Source organism: Pseudorasbora parva, chromosome 14 (genome assembly GCF_024679245.1).
Source record: "Pseudorasbora parva isolate DD20220531a chromosome 14, ASM2467924v1, whole genome shotgun sequence".
Lineage (NCBI taxonomy): Eukaryota > Metazoa > Chordata > Actinopteri > Cypriniformes > Gobionidae > Pseudorasbora > Pseudorasbora parva.
Genome location: NC_090185.1, coordinates 22,323,738 through 22,340,778, shown reverse-complemented (window position 1 = coordinate 22,340,778; position 17,041 = coordinate 22,323,738). Strand labels below are relative to the sequence as shown.

Below are 17,041 nucleotides of genomic sequence, written 5' to 3'. Positions count from 1 at the left end.
TTGGCATAATATGGGAAGTAGAGTGTGGAGGGATGAATCACAATTAAACACAAGTTGCATGGTGATGCTCCAGAGTGGTGTCAATATCTGCTGAAAAATATAATAATAACTGCATCTCTAGCACAGTGAAGCATGGAGGAAGAGAATCATTGTGTGGGGAGACTTTGTAGCTGCTGGTATTGGTGAGATCCTCCACTGTGAAAAGTCATTTAATGGTTTGGAGTACAGGAGAATAATGCAGAATGGCTTGCTTCCCACAATTGAAAAGCTGTTATCTAAAGAGGAATGATCAGATATTACTGTCCATCAGGCTTTGGCCTAGTAAGAGCCCAGATTGGAACCACATAGTGAATATTTGGTCTCAGATTAAACTAAAATGAACAGAGACATTTTTTCAACTACTCACGAACAGTTTGAAGCCATTAACATTGAGTGACTCTTCTTCCTGTTAAAAAAAAGAAAAACTATATCTACAGTATTTGTGCTAATTCTTACCAACTTCCTGACCAATGATTTGTGATTAAAATGGTTAAGACCATTGGAAGACCACTAAATTATTTTGCCATTTTTGGCTTGGCCCTCTTTCTTGTCCAGAAGTGTATAATCAAGAGACAACAGAAAATGGCGAGATTGAACCAAAGCTGAAGGCTACACGAAGTTTGGAGGTCTGTAGCTATTGGCTGCAGAAAGTTGGCGACTTTTGCACACTGTGCACCTCAGCATGCGCTGACCCCGCTCTGTGATTTTATTTGGCCTACTATTTCATGGCTGTGTTGCTGTTCTTCCCAGTTGCTTCCACTTTGTTGTAATATCATTAACAGTTGACCGTGGAATATTTAGTATTGAGGAAATTTCACGAATGGACTTATTGCACAGGTTGCAACCTATCACAGTACCTCGCTTGAATTCACTGAGCGCGACCTGAGAGCGACCAATTCTTTCATAAATGTTTATAGAAGCCTCTGTATGCCTAGATTCTTGATTTCATACACTTGTGGCCATGGAAGTGATTTAAACACCTCAATTCTATGATTTGGAGGAGTGTCCCAATACTTTTGGCAACATAATGTATATTTTATGTGTATATATAAAATATATAAACACAAACACACACACACAAACACATAAATGTTTAGTTATATTCATAATATTATTTTTCTTATTAAAAATAATACAATTTAGCCATTTTCAAAAAAAGTTAAGCACTCTTAAAATGCCCTTTCTAACAGCTAAAGCTAACTAAAGTACCTAAAAATATATGTATATTATATGTAACTATGTAAAGAATCAGTCAGCCCATGGAAATAGTATATTTTAAGAAGGGAGTCCTATTATATAGTACTATAATAGTATAATCCTTGGCATTAAATACAGTCGAAAAATATATATTTTCTCTACAAATCATAATCATATAGCAATTCAATTATAATATGCACTAAAAACACAAAAAAATAATGAACAGTCTCTATATTCATAATGAAATTCCCACCGGGTTCTGGATGTGTCACTGACCTCTCATGTCTAGACTTGAAGCTCTCTGGCTGCTGTCAAATTTCCATTTCTTGATCTTGAAATAGGGACTTGCTCCCTCAAGGCTGGCATGTCGGCGGAGCTTGGTGAAGAACTGCAGCATGGGGCCCTGAGGGGCCCCTCCTGATGAGGTCAGGGCTGTGGCTGAGGCCGATGCACCCTCTCTACCATTACCCATGATGCCTGTGCTCCTGCCGACTCCTCTGACCTCCATCTGTTGTTCGGAAGATTACATAATAGCAATACATAAATTATGGAGATTAACAATAAGATGATCTTCTGATATGTATGCAGCATGTGTTTGTGGTGGATTGTTTTGTATTTATTATAATCAGATGTTGACCAATAGAACACCAAGGCCAATATATTTGGCATTTTCTAATTATCGACATCGGCCAATACATTTATCTGTTTGGCCGGTTGTGTTGGAAGCACTGAGAACGTCTAAGCCTGGGAATATATACTGGCCCAATATCGGCCCTCGCTCTAAAATAGCAGCAATGAAGAAATCAGTTGCTAATTATTATGCGTCAGTGGGTGAGTGTATCAGTGTATGTGACTCACTAGACATGGACTGGAGGGCTCAGGACAGGCCACTGCGATGCTCTCACAGAACGTCGTGTCTACAGTGGAGTTGAGAGAATCGCCAGGAAGGGCAGAGCTGGGACTGAGACTTCGGCTGGTCAGGGCAGTCTGTGGCAGTGAACATACTGGTGGCTGTGCATGTGACAAACACAATGTTTGTTAACTGATTATACTAGTAATGAGAAACAAACCTAAACAAGCGTAATCATGCAGTCATTCTAGTACATATATAAAAAATGTTTATCAAAAGCTTCAGACTGAATAACTTTAATGGAGAAGCATTCCAACATCATTTACTAACCAGGTAAGATGAAACCAATTTTTTAAATGAGACACCCAATAAGATTATATTTGATGTTTTTTTTTAATATACACAATTTTAGACCAGTGAGATTTGACTGTGGGAGGGGCTTCCTTGCGTAATGATGATGAAACCAATTTTTTTAATGAGACAGACAATCATATTATATTTGATGTTACTTACACAATTTTAGACCAATGAGATTTGACTGTGGGAGGGGCTTCCTTGTGGAATAACAACAATACAATTTTTTAAAATGCGACACACAATCAGATTATATTAGATGTTTCTTATATAGAATTTTAGACCAATGAGATTTTACTGTGGGAGGGGCTTTTATTGTGGAATGACAATGAAACCAAATTTTAAAATGCAACAGCCAATCAGATTATATTTGATGTTTCTTTTACAGAATTTTGACCCTATGGGATGAGTGTGGGAGAGGCTTCCTTGCATAATGACGATGAAACCAATTTTTTAAATGCATCAGCGAATCAGATTATATTAGATGTTTTTTATACAGAATTTTAATGGGATTTGATTGTTGGAGGGGATTATATTTGATGTTTCTTATATGGAATTTTAGACCAATGAGATTTTACTGTGGGAGGGGCTTTCTTGTGGAATGACGACAAAACCATTTTTTTTTAAATGTGACAGCCAATCAGATTATATTAGATGTTTCTTATACAGAATTTTAGACCAATGAGATTTTACTGTGGGAGGGGCTTTCTTGTGGAATGACAATGAAACCAATTTTTTTAAATGCAACAGCCAATAAGATTATATTTGATGTTACTTATACAGAATTTTAGACCAATGCGATTTGACTGTGGGAGGGGCTTCCTTGCGTAATGATGACGAAACCAATTTTTAAAAATGCATCAGCCAATCAGATCATATTTGATGTTACTCATACAGAATTTTAGACCATTGAGATTTGATTGTGGGAGGGGATTATATTTGATATTTCTTTTACAGAATTTTTACCCAATGAGATTTGACTCTGGGAGGGGCTATCTTGCGGAATGACAATGAAACCTATTTTTAAAATGCGACGGCCAATCAGATTATATTTGATGTTTCTTATATGGAATTTTGGACCAATGAGATTTGACTGTGGGAAGGGCTTTCTTGTGGCATGACAATGAAACCAATTTTTAAAATGTGACAAACAATCAGATTATATTTAATTTTCTTACACATAATTTTAGACTAATGACATTTTACTGTGGGAGGGGCTTCCTTGCAGAATGACAATTGAAACCAATTTTTAAAATGCGACAGCCAATCCGATTATATTTTATGTTTCTTAAACAGAATTTTAGACCAATGAGATTTGATTGTTGGAGGGGATTATATTTGATTTTTCTTGTACAGAATTTTAGACTAATGAGATTTGACTTAGGGAGTGGCTATGTTGTGGAATGGCCTTGTTCTCAATATCAAACTACCATTCACTCTAACTATTTTTGTAAAACACATTGCACAAATAATGTGTACTTTATGCAAATGTCCTATGTGAATGCCTCGCTTACTACTTTTACATACGACTGACTACTTTTGCAAAAATGAATTATATACAACAGAGTACAGTACACTGTGCTGTGTGCTGTACCCTACAGTGCAAATTCCCTACAATCTTTTCCCAGCTTGCTATTTTTATCTTTTTTTATTTGATTAGACGGCCATTCTTACACAAGTTGAGATAAAATTCCAAAATAGCTGTATTTATTTCTTGGACATATATGAATGCAAATACACTTAAGTGATATCAAAAGTTTAGCGGCAGTGCGATTTTTTAAAAATGCGTTAAAAACAAGCTGCAGTTTGAGGAATACAGTAGGATTTATCTCATGCCACTTCATCATGACATGTCTACGGTAAAGTAGGAGTAAAAGCTAACATGTTTAAACATTCATGACCCCAATATCTAGATAAATCAATTCCTCCACAGCATAGCCGTCTCCTTACACACCACATCATTTGACAAACTGACAATTCATTATGACCTTAATGCTTCAAACAAACTCATGCTGCCCTTCTTATGACTGACATCATACTCTCCTATTAGCAGAGCAATGTGACTGTCACCTGAAAAATTGAGAGGCTGGATTTAGCGACGGGGCGCGTTGTCATGGCAATGCTGTTCTCTGATGACTCACACTCATGGATGGTGAGTATCTGGAGGGCGGGTGGAGGGAAGTGGAGGTGGGTGAGCCGCGCGTTCTTCAAGTGGTGAAAGTCGCCCTCCGTAAGCGTGTACCTGAGGTGAGATGGGAAAATGACACACTGTTAGAATTTATCACTTCATTATAGATTCACATCACAAATATGTCAAGGGAGTGTTTGTTGAATGTTGAAATGTTGACGAGCTAACTGTGCTAGATTTATGCGTTGTTCCTGTTGAATAATTCTATTTTATAAAAGAATTATATAAGAAAAATATGTGTGTGTGTGTGTGTGTGTGTGTGTGTGTGTGTGTGTGTGTGTGTGTGTGTGTGTGTGTGTGTGTGTGTGTGTGTGTGTGTGTGTGTGTGTGTGTGTGTGTGTGTGTGTGTGTGTGTGTGTGTGTGTGTGTGTGCGCGTGTGTGTGTGTGTGTGTGCGCCTGTGCGTGTTTAAAAACCAGCATTTTAAATCACATTTTTCTCTTTTTGTAGCAATTCAAAAGTCAAAAGTAAATTAGGTACAAGTATTACAGAATTAAAAATCATTTTAAATGATGTACATTTCAAACTTAATAATACATAATAATAATAATAATAATAATAATAATATAACAATACACACACAGAGACATATACACACATATATGTTATACATATATATATATATACACATATATATAATATATATATATATATATATATATATATATATATATATATATATTATTAATACAATTTAAATATTTAAATATTTAAAAGTGAAAGAATTATAATGCTTTTTAAAGTACTCTTTAAAAACAAAAGTGTAATATATATATATATACACACACACATTTGCAATATACAATTAATTATTTCATACTTGTGCATTCATTTTAATGACGTTACAAATAAATTAGAGACTATGTGAAAAATACTTTCAGATGTTCATTTGTCAAATGACATGGCTTAATTACTACAAAAAGAGAAAGGTGATTAAAATGTTTTTTAATATACACTTTCCCTTATACATTCCCATTAATTTTAAACCCAAAATCTTGATGTTGACAAATGCCCGTGTTATTCATCAAGAGCTAATGCGACGATCTGACAAGCACAGATGTAAATGTAAATCGCATACATAAAGGCATAATGAAAGCTGCAGTGTGCTGCGGCAGTAAGCGCTGTGAATACGAGCTGCTCTGTGTGTCTGGAGTGGGCGGCATGAGTGAGTGGGCGGCTGACCTTCGACCTTTCTCCTGTGTTTTTTTGCTATGATCGAAGAGTGCTGCTTCGTTGAAGGAGACCCGGCGGCCGGTTGTGCCCGTGGAAAGGAAACGCTCTGTCTCCATGTCGTGGGAGCTGGCTGCCGACAGGCAGTCTGACTCATCAATGCGAATCGTAATCTCTGTGCGTGGAGAGACAGATTAGACCTGAGGACGTATTTGTTTTTCACATGATACCCTCAGCTGATGTGTATGTGCATAAAGTAGAAATGTCACTTAAACTTGACCTCAACATTTTACCTGAAGCCTATATGGAAATTATATGAAAATTATTAACTTAAAGGTTGACATATAATAATATGAACATTAACTTTATTAGTGAACTTCTTACCATGCACTGGCTGGGCCTCCTCAATATAGGTGGTATTACTTTTCTCGGTGTCATCGCTAGCCCTGAGGCAAACAATGAACCTTCAATGCAAACATGTAATGAGTCAAATTCAAATTTATGTAGATCTCATTCACAGCATGCATAAGTGGGTCATTCTCAAAATATCCAGACAAACATGTCCCCGGAGTTCTTTCGCTGAATCTTTATTTTTTTCACATTTTATTATATTATATTATATTATATTATATTATATTATATTATATTATATTATATTATATTATATTATATTATATTATATTATATTACAAAATGACAAAGTTAGTATTCATTTATATAAATGGTTTTATTCTATAGTTTTATTATTTTATATATTATTTTATTATTTTATTTTGCACTGAAAATCCCATTATATTATATTATATTATTAGTTAGTTAGTATTCAATTATATTAAGTTAGTTTTGCACATTTTATTTTTATTGTTAAATGTATATTATATTATTAAATGTATCACTTAGTTAGTATTAAATAATATGAAGTGGTTTTATTCTATAGTTTTGCACATATTATTTATTATATTATATTACAAAGTAAATCATAATATATTTAAATTTAACAATAATGTTTATATTTGGTTTTATTGGTTTTGTCGATGTTAAAAAAATTATAATCCAAAAATTGTGAAAAAGTACTTCCTGTCCAGATGTACACATAGAGATTTCCTCACCAGATGTTTGGTGATTTACCTTTAAAATAAATTGTATGTTCAATCAAAATGTAAAGTGGCTGTTCAGGAAATCTATATTTTAACCACTGAAAGTTGTTAAAAACTTAAATACACATTTATAATTTACAATCCAATCAAATGCTGGAATGAAAATGTCCCTTCCCCAAATGCGTCCTGCAAACCATATGAGTCGTAAATCAGAGTTCATGGCTGTGATGAAATTTAAAACTAACAGATGTCCAGCCCAAACTTCCTGTTTCAAAAAAAGATTGTGAGAATGCCCCAATTGTGAATCATTCACAAAGAAAGAATAAACCTCACTCACATTCACCTGCGTTGACATCTAACTAAATGCCATATGATAGGAACAATAACAACACAAGCTTTATTGCGATAAAATACAATTTCATTCGCCATAAGGCACTGTGGGTAATGAGAAACTGGAAATGAGTTTCCAGTCCTCTAACCACAGCGCACGGTGCCACACTGTGAGTGTGTGTGTGTGTGTATTAGTGGGTGTTGGCTAGAGTGCACTCTCTCCCGCACCAGGAGTGATTTATCGTGGCTGATGGCTGCTATGAGATCTCATTATACTCGTCATTTGTGTGAGCCTGCACTCCTCCAGGCTGCCTGGAGAGCAGACAGACTCTACACCTCTCAGCAGCCGCCGACAAATACAGCCAAGCTGTGACGAATGTGCACAGAAAACATTTTCAGGGCTGAGCATCCTTGGCTTCGCAGGAGGATCTGTTTATTCCAGTTGAATCTCTGCGCTACGGTTCTATTTGATGTATAATTTAGCGTCAAACATAATCATATGCATCGTCTGTCAGAAATGACACCAACATGAGAACACCATGCCACGATGATACAATCTGCCGACTGTCATAACGTATAGTCATGATGAAAGCCCTCATTTCATCTCTGCTGTTTTTACTGTATAAACTGTAATTGGTTCAGTTTTAAGTTAAATGCACTTCTGAATGTAAAAACACATCCTGCATAAAAGCATACGTACACCCATGACATTCTTCTTTCAGACGAACACAATCAGTTATATTAAAAAAATTCCTGGATCTTCCAAGCTTTATAATGGCAGTTAAGGCCAAAAAAGTGCATCCATCCATCATAAAAGTACTCCACATGCTTAAAGGTGCACTATGTAGGATTTTTGCAGTAAAATATCCAAAAACCACCAGGCCAGTGTTATATATTTTGTTCAGTTGAGTTCTTATAATATCCCAAATGTTTTCAACTATTTGTAAATTGTGAGAAAATTGCTATTTTAACCAAGGAGCTGAGCCGGGACGTCTGAGGGAGTCGCCTGTCAGTTGCGTCATATCTGCGTTACCCTCGGTTTCCGGTTTTATTTTGCAGAAACGCTTTACTCTTAGCAGTGTGAACAAGTCTCACAGCAGCCGCTGAGCGAACGCACAGAGTAACGTCATAACATCATTTTACACACACTTAAATGTATCTGATATGATAAACAGAGCTGCGTTACCTCATACTCATGACAGGAAAAGCGGAAATGGCACCGGTGACTGTGTCCCTTCATAATAAAAGTCCTGCTACTTGCGAGCCGTGTGTTGCGTAATAATCGCTCCAGCTGCTTTTCTCAGCTCCTCAACACTCGCTCCTTCTCTGCTTCACACTACAGTAACGTTAATAACCACATCCATCAACATGATTTCTGCCCGAGCCCTATCCCGATTCTTTCCCACCGGCTGTGAGGTGAAGACCACATGTCCCAAGATTCTGAGCTCAAACATGGTGTCATCAAACTACACCTTTGTTTTGAATAGGCGCCCTCGGAAGGAAAGGTTACATAGTGCAGCTTTAATAAAGGCCTACGAAGCAAAGCAATGCATTTGTGTAAGAAAGATATTCATATTAAAACTTTAAAAATTGTAATCGCTAGCTTCCGCCAAGTGTCATTCACGCATTCACGAGAGAGTGGTGTATGATGTAGGACGCAAGCGTAGCGTATGCTCTGGTGATGAAGGTGGAAGTGCAGAGGAGAGAGCAAAACAAACGACTGTTTTTAAAGTTTTAAATATGGATATTTGTCTTACACAAATGCCCCGCCTAGCTTCAGAGGGCTTTTATTTACCCCCCGGAGCCGTAAGGATTACTTTTATGACGGATGGATGCACTTTTTTGGTCTTTAAAATCTCAACCTCCATTCATTGCAATTATAAAGCTTAAAAGAGCCAGGAATTTATTTTTATATAACTCTGATTATATTCGTCTGAAAGAAGAAAGTCATATACACCTAAAATTTGACCTTGAGGGTGGGTAAATCATTGGGTAAATTACATTTTTGGGTGAACTATCCCTTTAACCTCACGGTCTTAGCATTTGGTGTGACCATCTGTCAGGCGGTGCCACCAATTATGTAAATAAAATTAAAAATCCAGAATTTTATTATTAAAATCAATCTCTGATACAATGTGTTAACATGGATCCTTTTGTTATTCATGTTGCAACCATTTTAATGGTTTTAAATAAATAAATAAAAGAAAATGGCTCTGTAAATTTTACAAAATCCAGAGGGGCTGCTCTGAAAAGATAGATAGATTTATAAAATAAACAAAGTGCTCCTTTACTGTACTAGTCAGTGTTGTTATTGATAACCATTTAAAAAGATAAGTGTAATTAATTTAAGTAAAGCTGAGGTAACATAAAAATATTTGATGAAAACTTTAAAAAAAAAACAACTAACAAAAGTAAAATGCAAATTAAAAGTACTAAAAGTACTAAAAATAAAAGAGAAATAAAAAAATAATTAAAGCTAAAGAGAAATATTTAAAATATCAGCATATAAATTGGGAGGTATTGGTCTTACCACGCATGGCGTCTGTCCCCTGGGTCACAACATCGACGACAGACAATCAAAAGGACAGACAGCAGGACCAGTGTCCCCCCCACAAAGATGGACAAGAGGACCAGCAGGAGGACATAGCCATTCTCTGTCTCTGACGACGACGGCGACGACGGGACGTCCTAAGTAAACAACAGAGAAAGAAACAAACCAGTCAAAATGGAAATTCCTTCTCTGAGTAAAAACACATGACTTGAATTTTCATATTATATAGGTTTCTCCAATTACGTTTTCAGAAAAACCATTCAGTGTTACAATTTTACTGACATACACATAAACCAGACACACAGATTTTGGCATGTAAGCAAAAATTGGTACGGGTACTCTAAAGATTCCAAAAGGGCAATGCCATAGAAGAATCATTTTGGTTCCTCAAACCTTTCAGTGAACAGTTCTTTAAAGAAAAATGACATTTGAATAATCTAAAGGACCTTTCTCTACTATAAGAACCTTTTGTCCAATGGAAAGCTTCCGTGAATGTTAAAAGGTTATTTATGGAACCATAGATCCCAATATGGTTATAGATTCCCCTTCTGGAGAGGAGGACCTTCAGGTATGGGGGCTTTTTGTGTCTGAGTTGAGATGTTAAGTATAGTGTTTACCAAAGACGAGTTGGTAGAAAGATCTAGAGGTGGAGGCTTATGCCACAGAGACAAGAACGAAAAAGACAGAAGGTTTCTTCCTCAAAGCACAAAGCCATACAGCACCTTTCATCCTGCCACCTGTTTAATTGTCATCTATGTGAAGAGGTGTTCAATGGAAAGAATGCTAAGTAAGAGCAAAAGAACAAGGCCTGAACAAGTCTTTGACCCATATCTGTAACACCTTACAATTACTCTTACATTATACAGTTTCAATTGGTGGAGCACAGCATCCTAATTACCCAGAAGACATTGTTCAGTTAAAGATAAGAGTTTATTCAGATCGGGTCTATTATTTTGTGAATGAAAGCGTTTGGAAGACTGATTTGTCTGTTTTTGTTTAATTCTGTCACCTATTTAAATCTGTTCATCTTATAAAGCTTTCAAGTCTCTTCAGAAAATGTGGACTAATCCGCTTAATTCATATGGATAAGTTTTACGATCTCTTTATGACCTTTTTGAAGAGTCAAAGTTTCACAGAGGGAAGGAAAGCTCTCAGATTTAATCAAAAATACCTTTGTTTTGTGTTCCGAAGATGAACGAAAATCTTACTGGTTTGGAACGACATGAGGGTGAGAAATTGATGAAAGCAATTTTTGGGTGAACTATCCCTTTAAGAAAGGGACAACGCGAGGGCAAAAAAAGTTTCAAACGCAGATATTAATACACTATTAACAGGTGTCCTTTTTTGCCTGCAAAATTTGGTCAAAAATGCAACTTCACCTTAAAGGTCCGCTGAAGTGCATTGAAACGCGCAGCTTTATCCAATGTGTTGACAATTTCCACTGAAACAGGAAGACAGGGTGGGGCATATCAGGCAGATCCTCCCCTTTTTTAGTCAATAGGGTTTGGTTTATAGCACAGCTGTTGAGCTCTGTAAAGCCGCAGTTTCCTCCTAATCTCCAACATATGGCTTTAAAATATAGCGTTCGCTGCAATATTAAAATTGAGTCAAATACCTTCTGTGGTCTGCGCCGACTCGCACATGCTCTGTGCTATCGTGTTTCTGGACTGGACCAGAATGTGTGCACGCTGCGGCGGTTTGCCTGACATTAATGCGAAAAAAACGTAATTTGCCCCAGTCGACATATTTACACATATTACATGAATCGAATCTTATTTACACTGCCTGAATCGTTCCTGATCACCAATATAGTGAACTATGTGTCATTACCCATGTAGAAAATGTGTGAACATGTGAGGGCGGGACGCTTTAGATTCTAGAGATCATTTGATTGGACAGGAAAATCTGATGAGCAGCTGAAGAACAGAGTGATATCATCAAAATCATTGATCCATATTGGTGGAAGTGAGAGACTGTAAGTTTTGAATGCTTATATCTTTTAAATGCAAATTTTGTCATTGTTTTGGCACACACTAGTTTATAGATAGCAGTAAGACTAACATATTCATGCTAAAAGCCAAAAAACTTAATTTTGATTTCATGGGGACTTTAAGAATTGTTGTTTTCGGACTAAAACGTTTTGCAAGCTTAATCACTGATCGAAACAGCGTGTTCAATTTGCATTTCTATCTATTGTTATCCACAACATGCATAAGCTAAAACAACTAACCAAAAATTATGCTAATTCACAATTATGCTACAGTAGCAAAATGAACAATTAGTTCGGCTAAAATTACAAGAGGTGGCTCATTGGTGAAGAACTGCAACTGCAAGCCAAACTCAGGTAAACAAATTCTCCAAATTTTCGTTAGGATTAAGATTTGTTTCATCAAGATTATTGTAAAGGCTCTGAAAGTTATCTGGTGCCAAGCTTCACTATGAGCGGTCCACAAGCAAATCTGCAACCCAAATTCTTTCAAAATTTGAAATTTCGGTTTTAATGTTTCTGTAAAAGAAAGAAATCGGAGCATCACTAGTTGTTCTTCAAAACCTGTAAGACTTTCTTTCTTCTATAAAATAAGATTTTTCCAGAACCATTTTGTGAATTGATTTTTTTTTTTGGAAAAAAAAAAAAAAAACGCAAACCACACATCGCTACATTCCTCACACAAAGCTACCGCATGGCTTTGTTTTTAAGTTGCTTTGGGGGGAAAATGTCTGATAAATTAATGCACAAAGATGAGTTATATAAACCACATGTATTAGTCTTTATAGTGGTTTTCACCTTTTTAAAGCTTGAAATAGTATTTCATTGTAATTGCATGGAAAATAGCAGCTAGGACATTTTTTAAATGTTCTATATGTCATGCAGGTTTAGAAATAGTTAATTCATATTTTAAACCTTTTTTAAGCAGAGTAAACCATTTATTTAAGCCTTACATAAGGTCCAAATATTCCGGAACATCCTGGAATTAGTTACTATTCCTGAATAAATCTCTATTCCAACCTAATTGAATGACACCCTGAACTAAAAAATAGTCCAATACCTAAAATTAATTACCTAAACTTTATTTTTGGTTAAGTTAAAGACTAAATTCAATTTTGACATTTAGTTTGAATGTTTCTGTAAAAAAAAAAAAAAATGTGCGCATCACTAATTGTTGTTCAAATCCTATATGACTTTCTTTCTTCCATGGAACAAAAATGGAGAACATTTAAAGAACAATTTTTTTCAACTGAGTCCTTGAAAACATCTGACTCGAAAAAGAAGGATTCATTCACAAGTCACACATCGCTACATCGTTCTGTAAGGCTTCATTCAGACTATCTGGAAAAAATGTCTGCTAAAAGAATACACAAGTAAAGATTTAAATATGAATTCCCAATTCATTGTAATTGCATGGAAAAGAGCAGCTATGACATTCTTTAAATGTTCTCCTTTTTTAGAAAAACTAAGTCATGCATGGTTTGGAACAAGTAAATGAATCCTTTTTGAGTTAATCATTCCTTTAAGCCTTACATAAGGTCCACAAATCGCAGGACATCCAGGAAATGCTCACTATTCCTGAATAAATCGCTCTATTCTAACTTAATCGAATGATGCTGCTTATGCCGGTAATTGAAGTTCCTGACAGTAACTCTGGGTTCTGATGCTCTATCACATCGTCTGACGGCGCGATGGATTCGGTCTGACACAAAGTTCTCTCGCAAGGGCTAATTTGCTTAGATCTTGCGGTGGATCCAATTACAAGGGATGCAGAACAGGATATTTTTGATTCAAATGTCTGGAGATAGCTCTGCAAAGAGTGGGAATGGACGTAATGAAAGTAACCAGCACAGGAAGCAGTACTTACGGTGGGGTGTTTTGTTAGGTTCCATATGGCAGACTCATTGCTCATGGTCCAAGCCAGAGAGAGTGTCCCCCCTGAGAAAGACATTACAGGAAGTCAGGCAGCTGCTTTGAAGCCGGTTAGGGCACTAAAGAAGGATTCGAGTTCTTTTTTAGAAAGAAAATAAAACAAATGCATCCCGAACCGACCGTTTTCCTTAGCTTCTAAACAAGAGTAGAGTTCCCAATCTCCTTCTAAACATATTTTTGTTCACAATTCATGTATGCAAAAACATACTTATGCAATCCAATGTCACCCTCTGCAACAAAGTAACCCTTTTTCATTTCCTTTTTGATCCAGTGGCTGAGGCCCAGCAGCATATGCTCCCTTTAATGCCATTAACACCGCAGCTTTCTGCCTGAACTGCAAAAAGCCCCTCTCTCACACTCCAGCACACTCACCTCCCAAGCCGTCCTCGCTTCTTTAATACTGCGACGCCGCCTTTTCTCCCATTATCTGAAGGCAGCGTGCGTTTGTGTGCATGAGATGCAGAGATAGCCTTGTGCTTAACGGCTCGGACTGCAAAGCCTTGGGCTCTTACTGCATACTCATCCAGCTTCTGCCCACCTACCTGTTTTCATAGCTTCTCTCTCTCTTTCTCCCTCTTGGAGACTTTAGCGTTAGGCATTCCTGAGATAATTTAAGCTCATTCTTTAGCGTCCCGGAGGCATAATTCTGCTGTATTGTTCACGCCTAATGTACTGCATTATTAGTTATAGTTATTGGGACAAATCAAGAGAGACCCATTTGTACCATTCATGGACTATTCTTTCAGATGTCATTCTTTTTTATTACCTTGTCCCTGTTAATGCACTTCTTTCTCTCTGTAATTCAATATTTTGCTGTAGGATAAGAGTGTTTTTACTTGATATGACCCTTAAAATGACCTCTGTCACCTCAACCAGGTAACTTAAGCCAAAAATATTTTGTTTAAATATATTGTTATTTTAACAATTGTAACTGATAACAGATTGAATTTTTTTTCTGTTGCAAAAATGTTTTTTTTTTTCAAATATATAATTTATTCAGACAAAAAAAATACATATGTACTATTACTTATGTTGTAACAATTCAAAAAGTTTCTATTGCAGTTTTTCTACAGCTTATTCAGGTTAGGTTCTGTTTTTTCGCCAAGACGTTCCTGGATCGACATATTTTGTATATGTTATCTTGTATTTTGTGTTGTTAACCCTATCCCTAACCCTAACACCCATAAGTTATCCCTGACATTATAGCGAAATTATTGGTGAATAACACTGATATAGAAACACCCAACTCTGTTTGTAAACCTAAACTTGTCCATCAAATCTGATTGGTTGATTGGAATGTTGTACCAGAATCAATAAAGATTTTGATCTAGGAATATCTTGCACGAATCAGGAACTAATCACATGTTGGTCATACTAAATAGATATAATTTTAGAACAGTGTTCTTGTTAACAATAACAGTGTTATTGTTTACATTTTTAACCATATATTCAATTATTATCAGCTATTCAGAGTTCAATGAATATGACATGTAAAAAAAGAATTTGTGAGATTGAAAAATATCTAGTAGGCTGACTAAGTCTAACTAGTGCCTAAATACAATAATCTAATAAATAGTAAAAAAAAAAAAAAAAAAAAAAAAAAAAAAACAAGTAAGCTGGAATAGGCTACTAGAGATTAGCATTAGGATCAGATGAATAGTTAATAGTGAAATTGATTAGTCAGTGTTGGATTACTTGTTATTAAAATAAAAAAAAACTATTAGAAAGATAAAACTAGAAACTAGTTAGTCTACATGAATAAATGTTCAAACCGCTTGCCATAGTGTGCATTAACAAACAGGCGATTCAAACCTCAAATGAATTTAAATCTAATTCCAAACCAGTGATGTCCTAGCTATTATTTCGAATCGATAACCGTTTAACATAAGATAACATAAGATAAGCCATGTCTGTTCTCCAAACTCGCTGTTTGAAGATGCTCTCCGCATTTTAGACTCCCGTCATCTTCAATAATAAAGCACGATGTCATTCTAAGACACTGAGCGCTCATCACAGAAACAATAGCTGCGTGAATGACAAGCAAACACAACTCACCTAACTATAATTCACGTGGTCCATGTGACAAAACGCTCGCAAACGATTCCCCGGTCTTCTCTTTAATTTGGGGTTTTAAATCTTTTTGTATTTATGAATGAAGTGCCCCGTTAAACACACCCACAAACCCATCATCGCCCAGTGAGAAGCACAGAATGTGACGTCAAAGCGAGGTACGGCGTTACTTATCACGAGTGTGTCTCTCACGCCCTCATCCTCTGATGATGTTATGGAAATGAGGTAATCCCCCATTTGAGTCAGTCAAAATCCTCAATAACGGGCATCCCCACGCGGTCTGGTCTCAATGTGTTTTTTTGGTTAACATAAGCTGTAGACTTTAGGTAAGCAGGGTTGGCAGTTTTCTTATAAAAGCCTTTCTATGGACCTGAGATGCAAATTAGCATATGCTGTAATACGTGCAGTGCATATTTTGCTTTTTTTTGGGTACTGTCCCTGTTCAAATGAACTAATAAATATGGTGCCTGTTGAATAGAAGAAAAAAATACTTTTGGCTATTTTGGCTCATAGGCTATATCAAACAGTAAGCTATAAATCCATTTGAAATGAATCATTATTATGTCTCAAAGGGATGCTCATTTTGAACTAGAACGAATATGATAATCAGTTCTATCCGTGCGATGAATATGTTAAATTGATATTTACTGAGCGCCCCCTCCTGGTCGTACCACCCGTTACACCCTTCTAAATGTGGCTAGTTTTTTCTTCAGTTAATATTTCTCACAGTAAGTTTATTTGTGAATGTTTTATAGACAACAATAAATTAACGACAGAAAGGATACCGAACATTTTGATAGTTTATAAAGACAGCTTACTGATATAGGCTGGTAGGTCCTATGCCCCAATGGCTTAATAGAAAAAAAGGCCTAATAGTAGGCTATATTATAGTAAAATTACTCTAGTAAATACTATAGGCCTAGTGTTTTTGAAGCATAGCTACTATAGTAAAGATAGTACAGTAAATTGTAGTATATTATAGTAGGCTATAGTAGGCTATTTACTATTAAAATAGTCTATTCAAATAGTCAATTTTTAAATCATAAAGTATAGTCTACTACAATTCACTGACACAAAAACACTATGGTATTTCCTAAAGTAATTTTACTAGCCTAGTATTTTTTTTTTCTAAGGGCATATGAGCAAGATTACAATTAAACATTCATGACAAAACGATACAGCAAAAATGGAAAAGTTAATATTTCAAACCAATTGTTTGACCTTTACAATCGATTATTTGTCCAAAAAACAAGAAAAACACTGAGCATACATGCACA

General features: G+C 35.9%; 1 protein-coding gene across 4 annotated transcripts in view; it reads right to left on the bottom strand.

Moving 5' to 3' along the window:
* The window catches only part of cbarpb (CACN subunit beta associated regulatory protein b), a 39,525-nt gene extending 23,615 nt beyond the window's left edge, over nucleotides 1-15,910 (bottom strand). For 2 of the 4 annotated variants that reach the window (XR_010897889.1, XM_067415899.1), the window contains exons 1-8: nucleotides 15,750-15,909; nucleotides 13,630-13,700; nucleotides 9,755-9,912; nucleotides 6,182-6,261; nucleotides 5,810-5,972; nucleotides 4,511-4,682; nucleotides 2,095-2,247; nucleotides 1,513-1,744 (exon numbers count right to left, since the gene is read on the bottom strand). Coding sequence is in view for 3 of the 4 variants with exons in the window: in XM_067415899.1 (XP_067272000.1) it covers nucleotides 1,513-1,744; nucleotides 2,095-2,247; nucleotides 4,511-4,682; nucleotides 5,810-5,972; nucleotides 6,182-6,261; nucleotides 9,755-9,912; nucleotides 13,630-13,674 (1,003 nt within the window). In the remaining variant the exon portion in view is untranslated. Of the gene's footprint in view, nucleotides 1-1,512; nucleotides 1,745-2,094; nucleotides 2,248-4,510; nucleotides 4,683-5,809; nucleotides 5,973-6,181; nucleotides 6,262-9,754; nucleotides 9,913-13,629; nucleotides 13,701-14,066; nucleotides 14,217-15,749 lie in introns of those variants that run through there. The other 2 variants (XM_067415901.1, XM_067415900.1) reach the window with 2 other exon arrangements.
* Nucleotides 15,911-17,041: the final 1,131 nt, after the last annotated feature.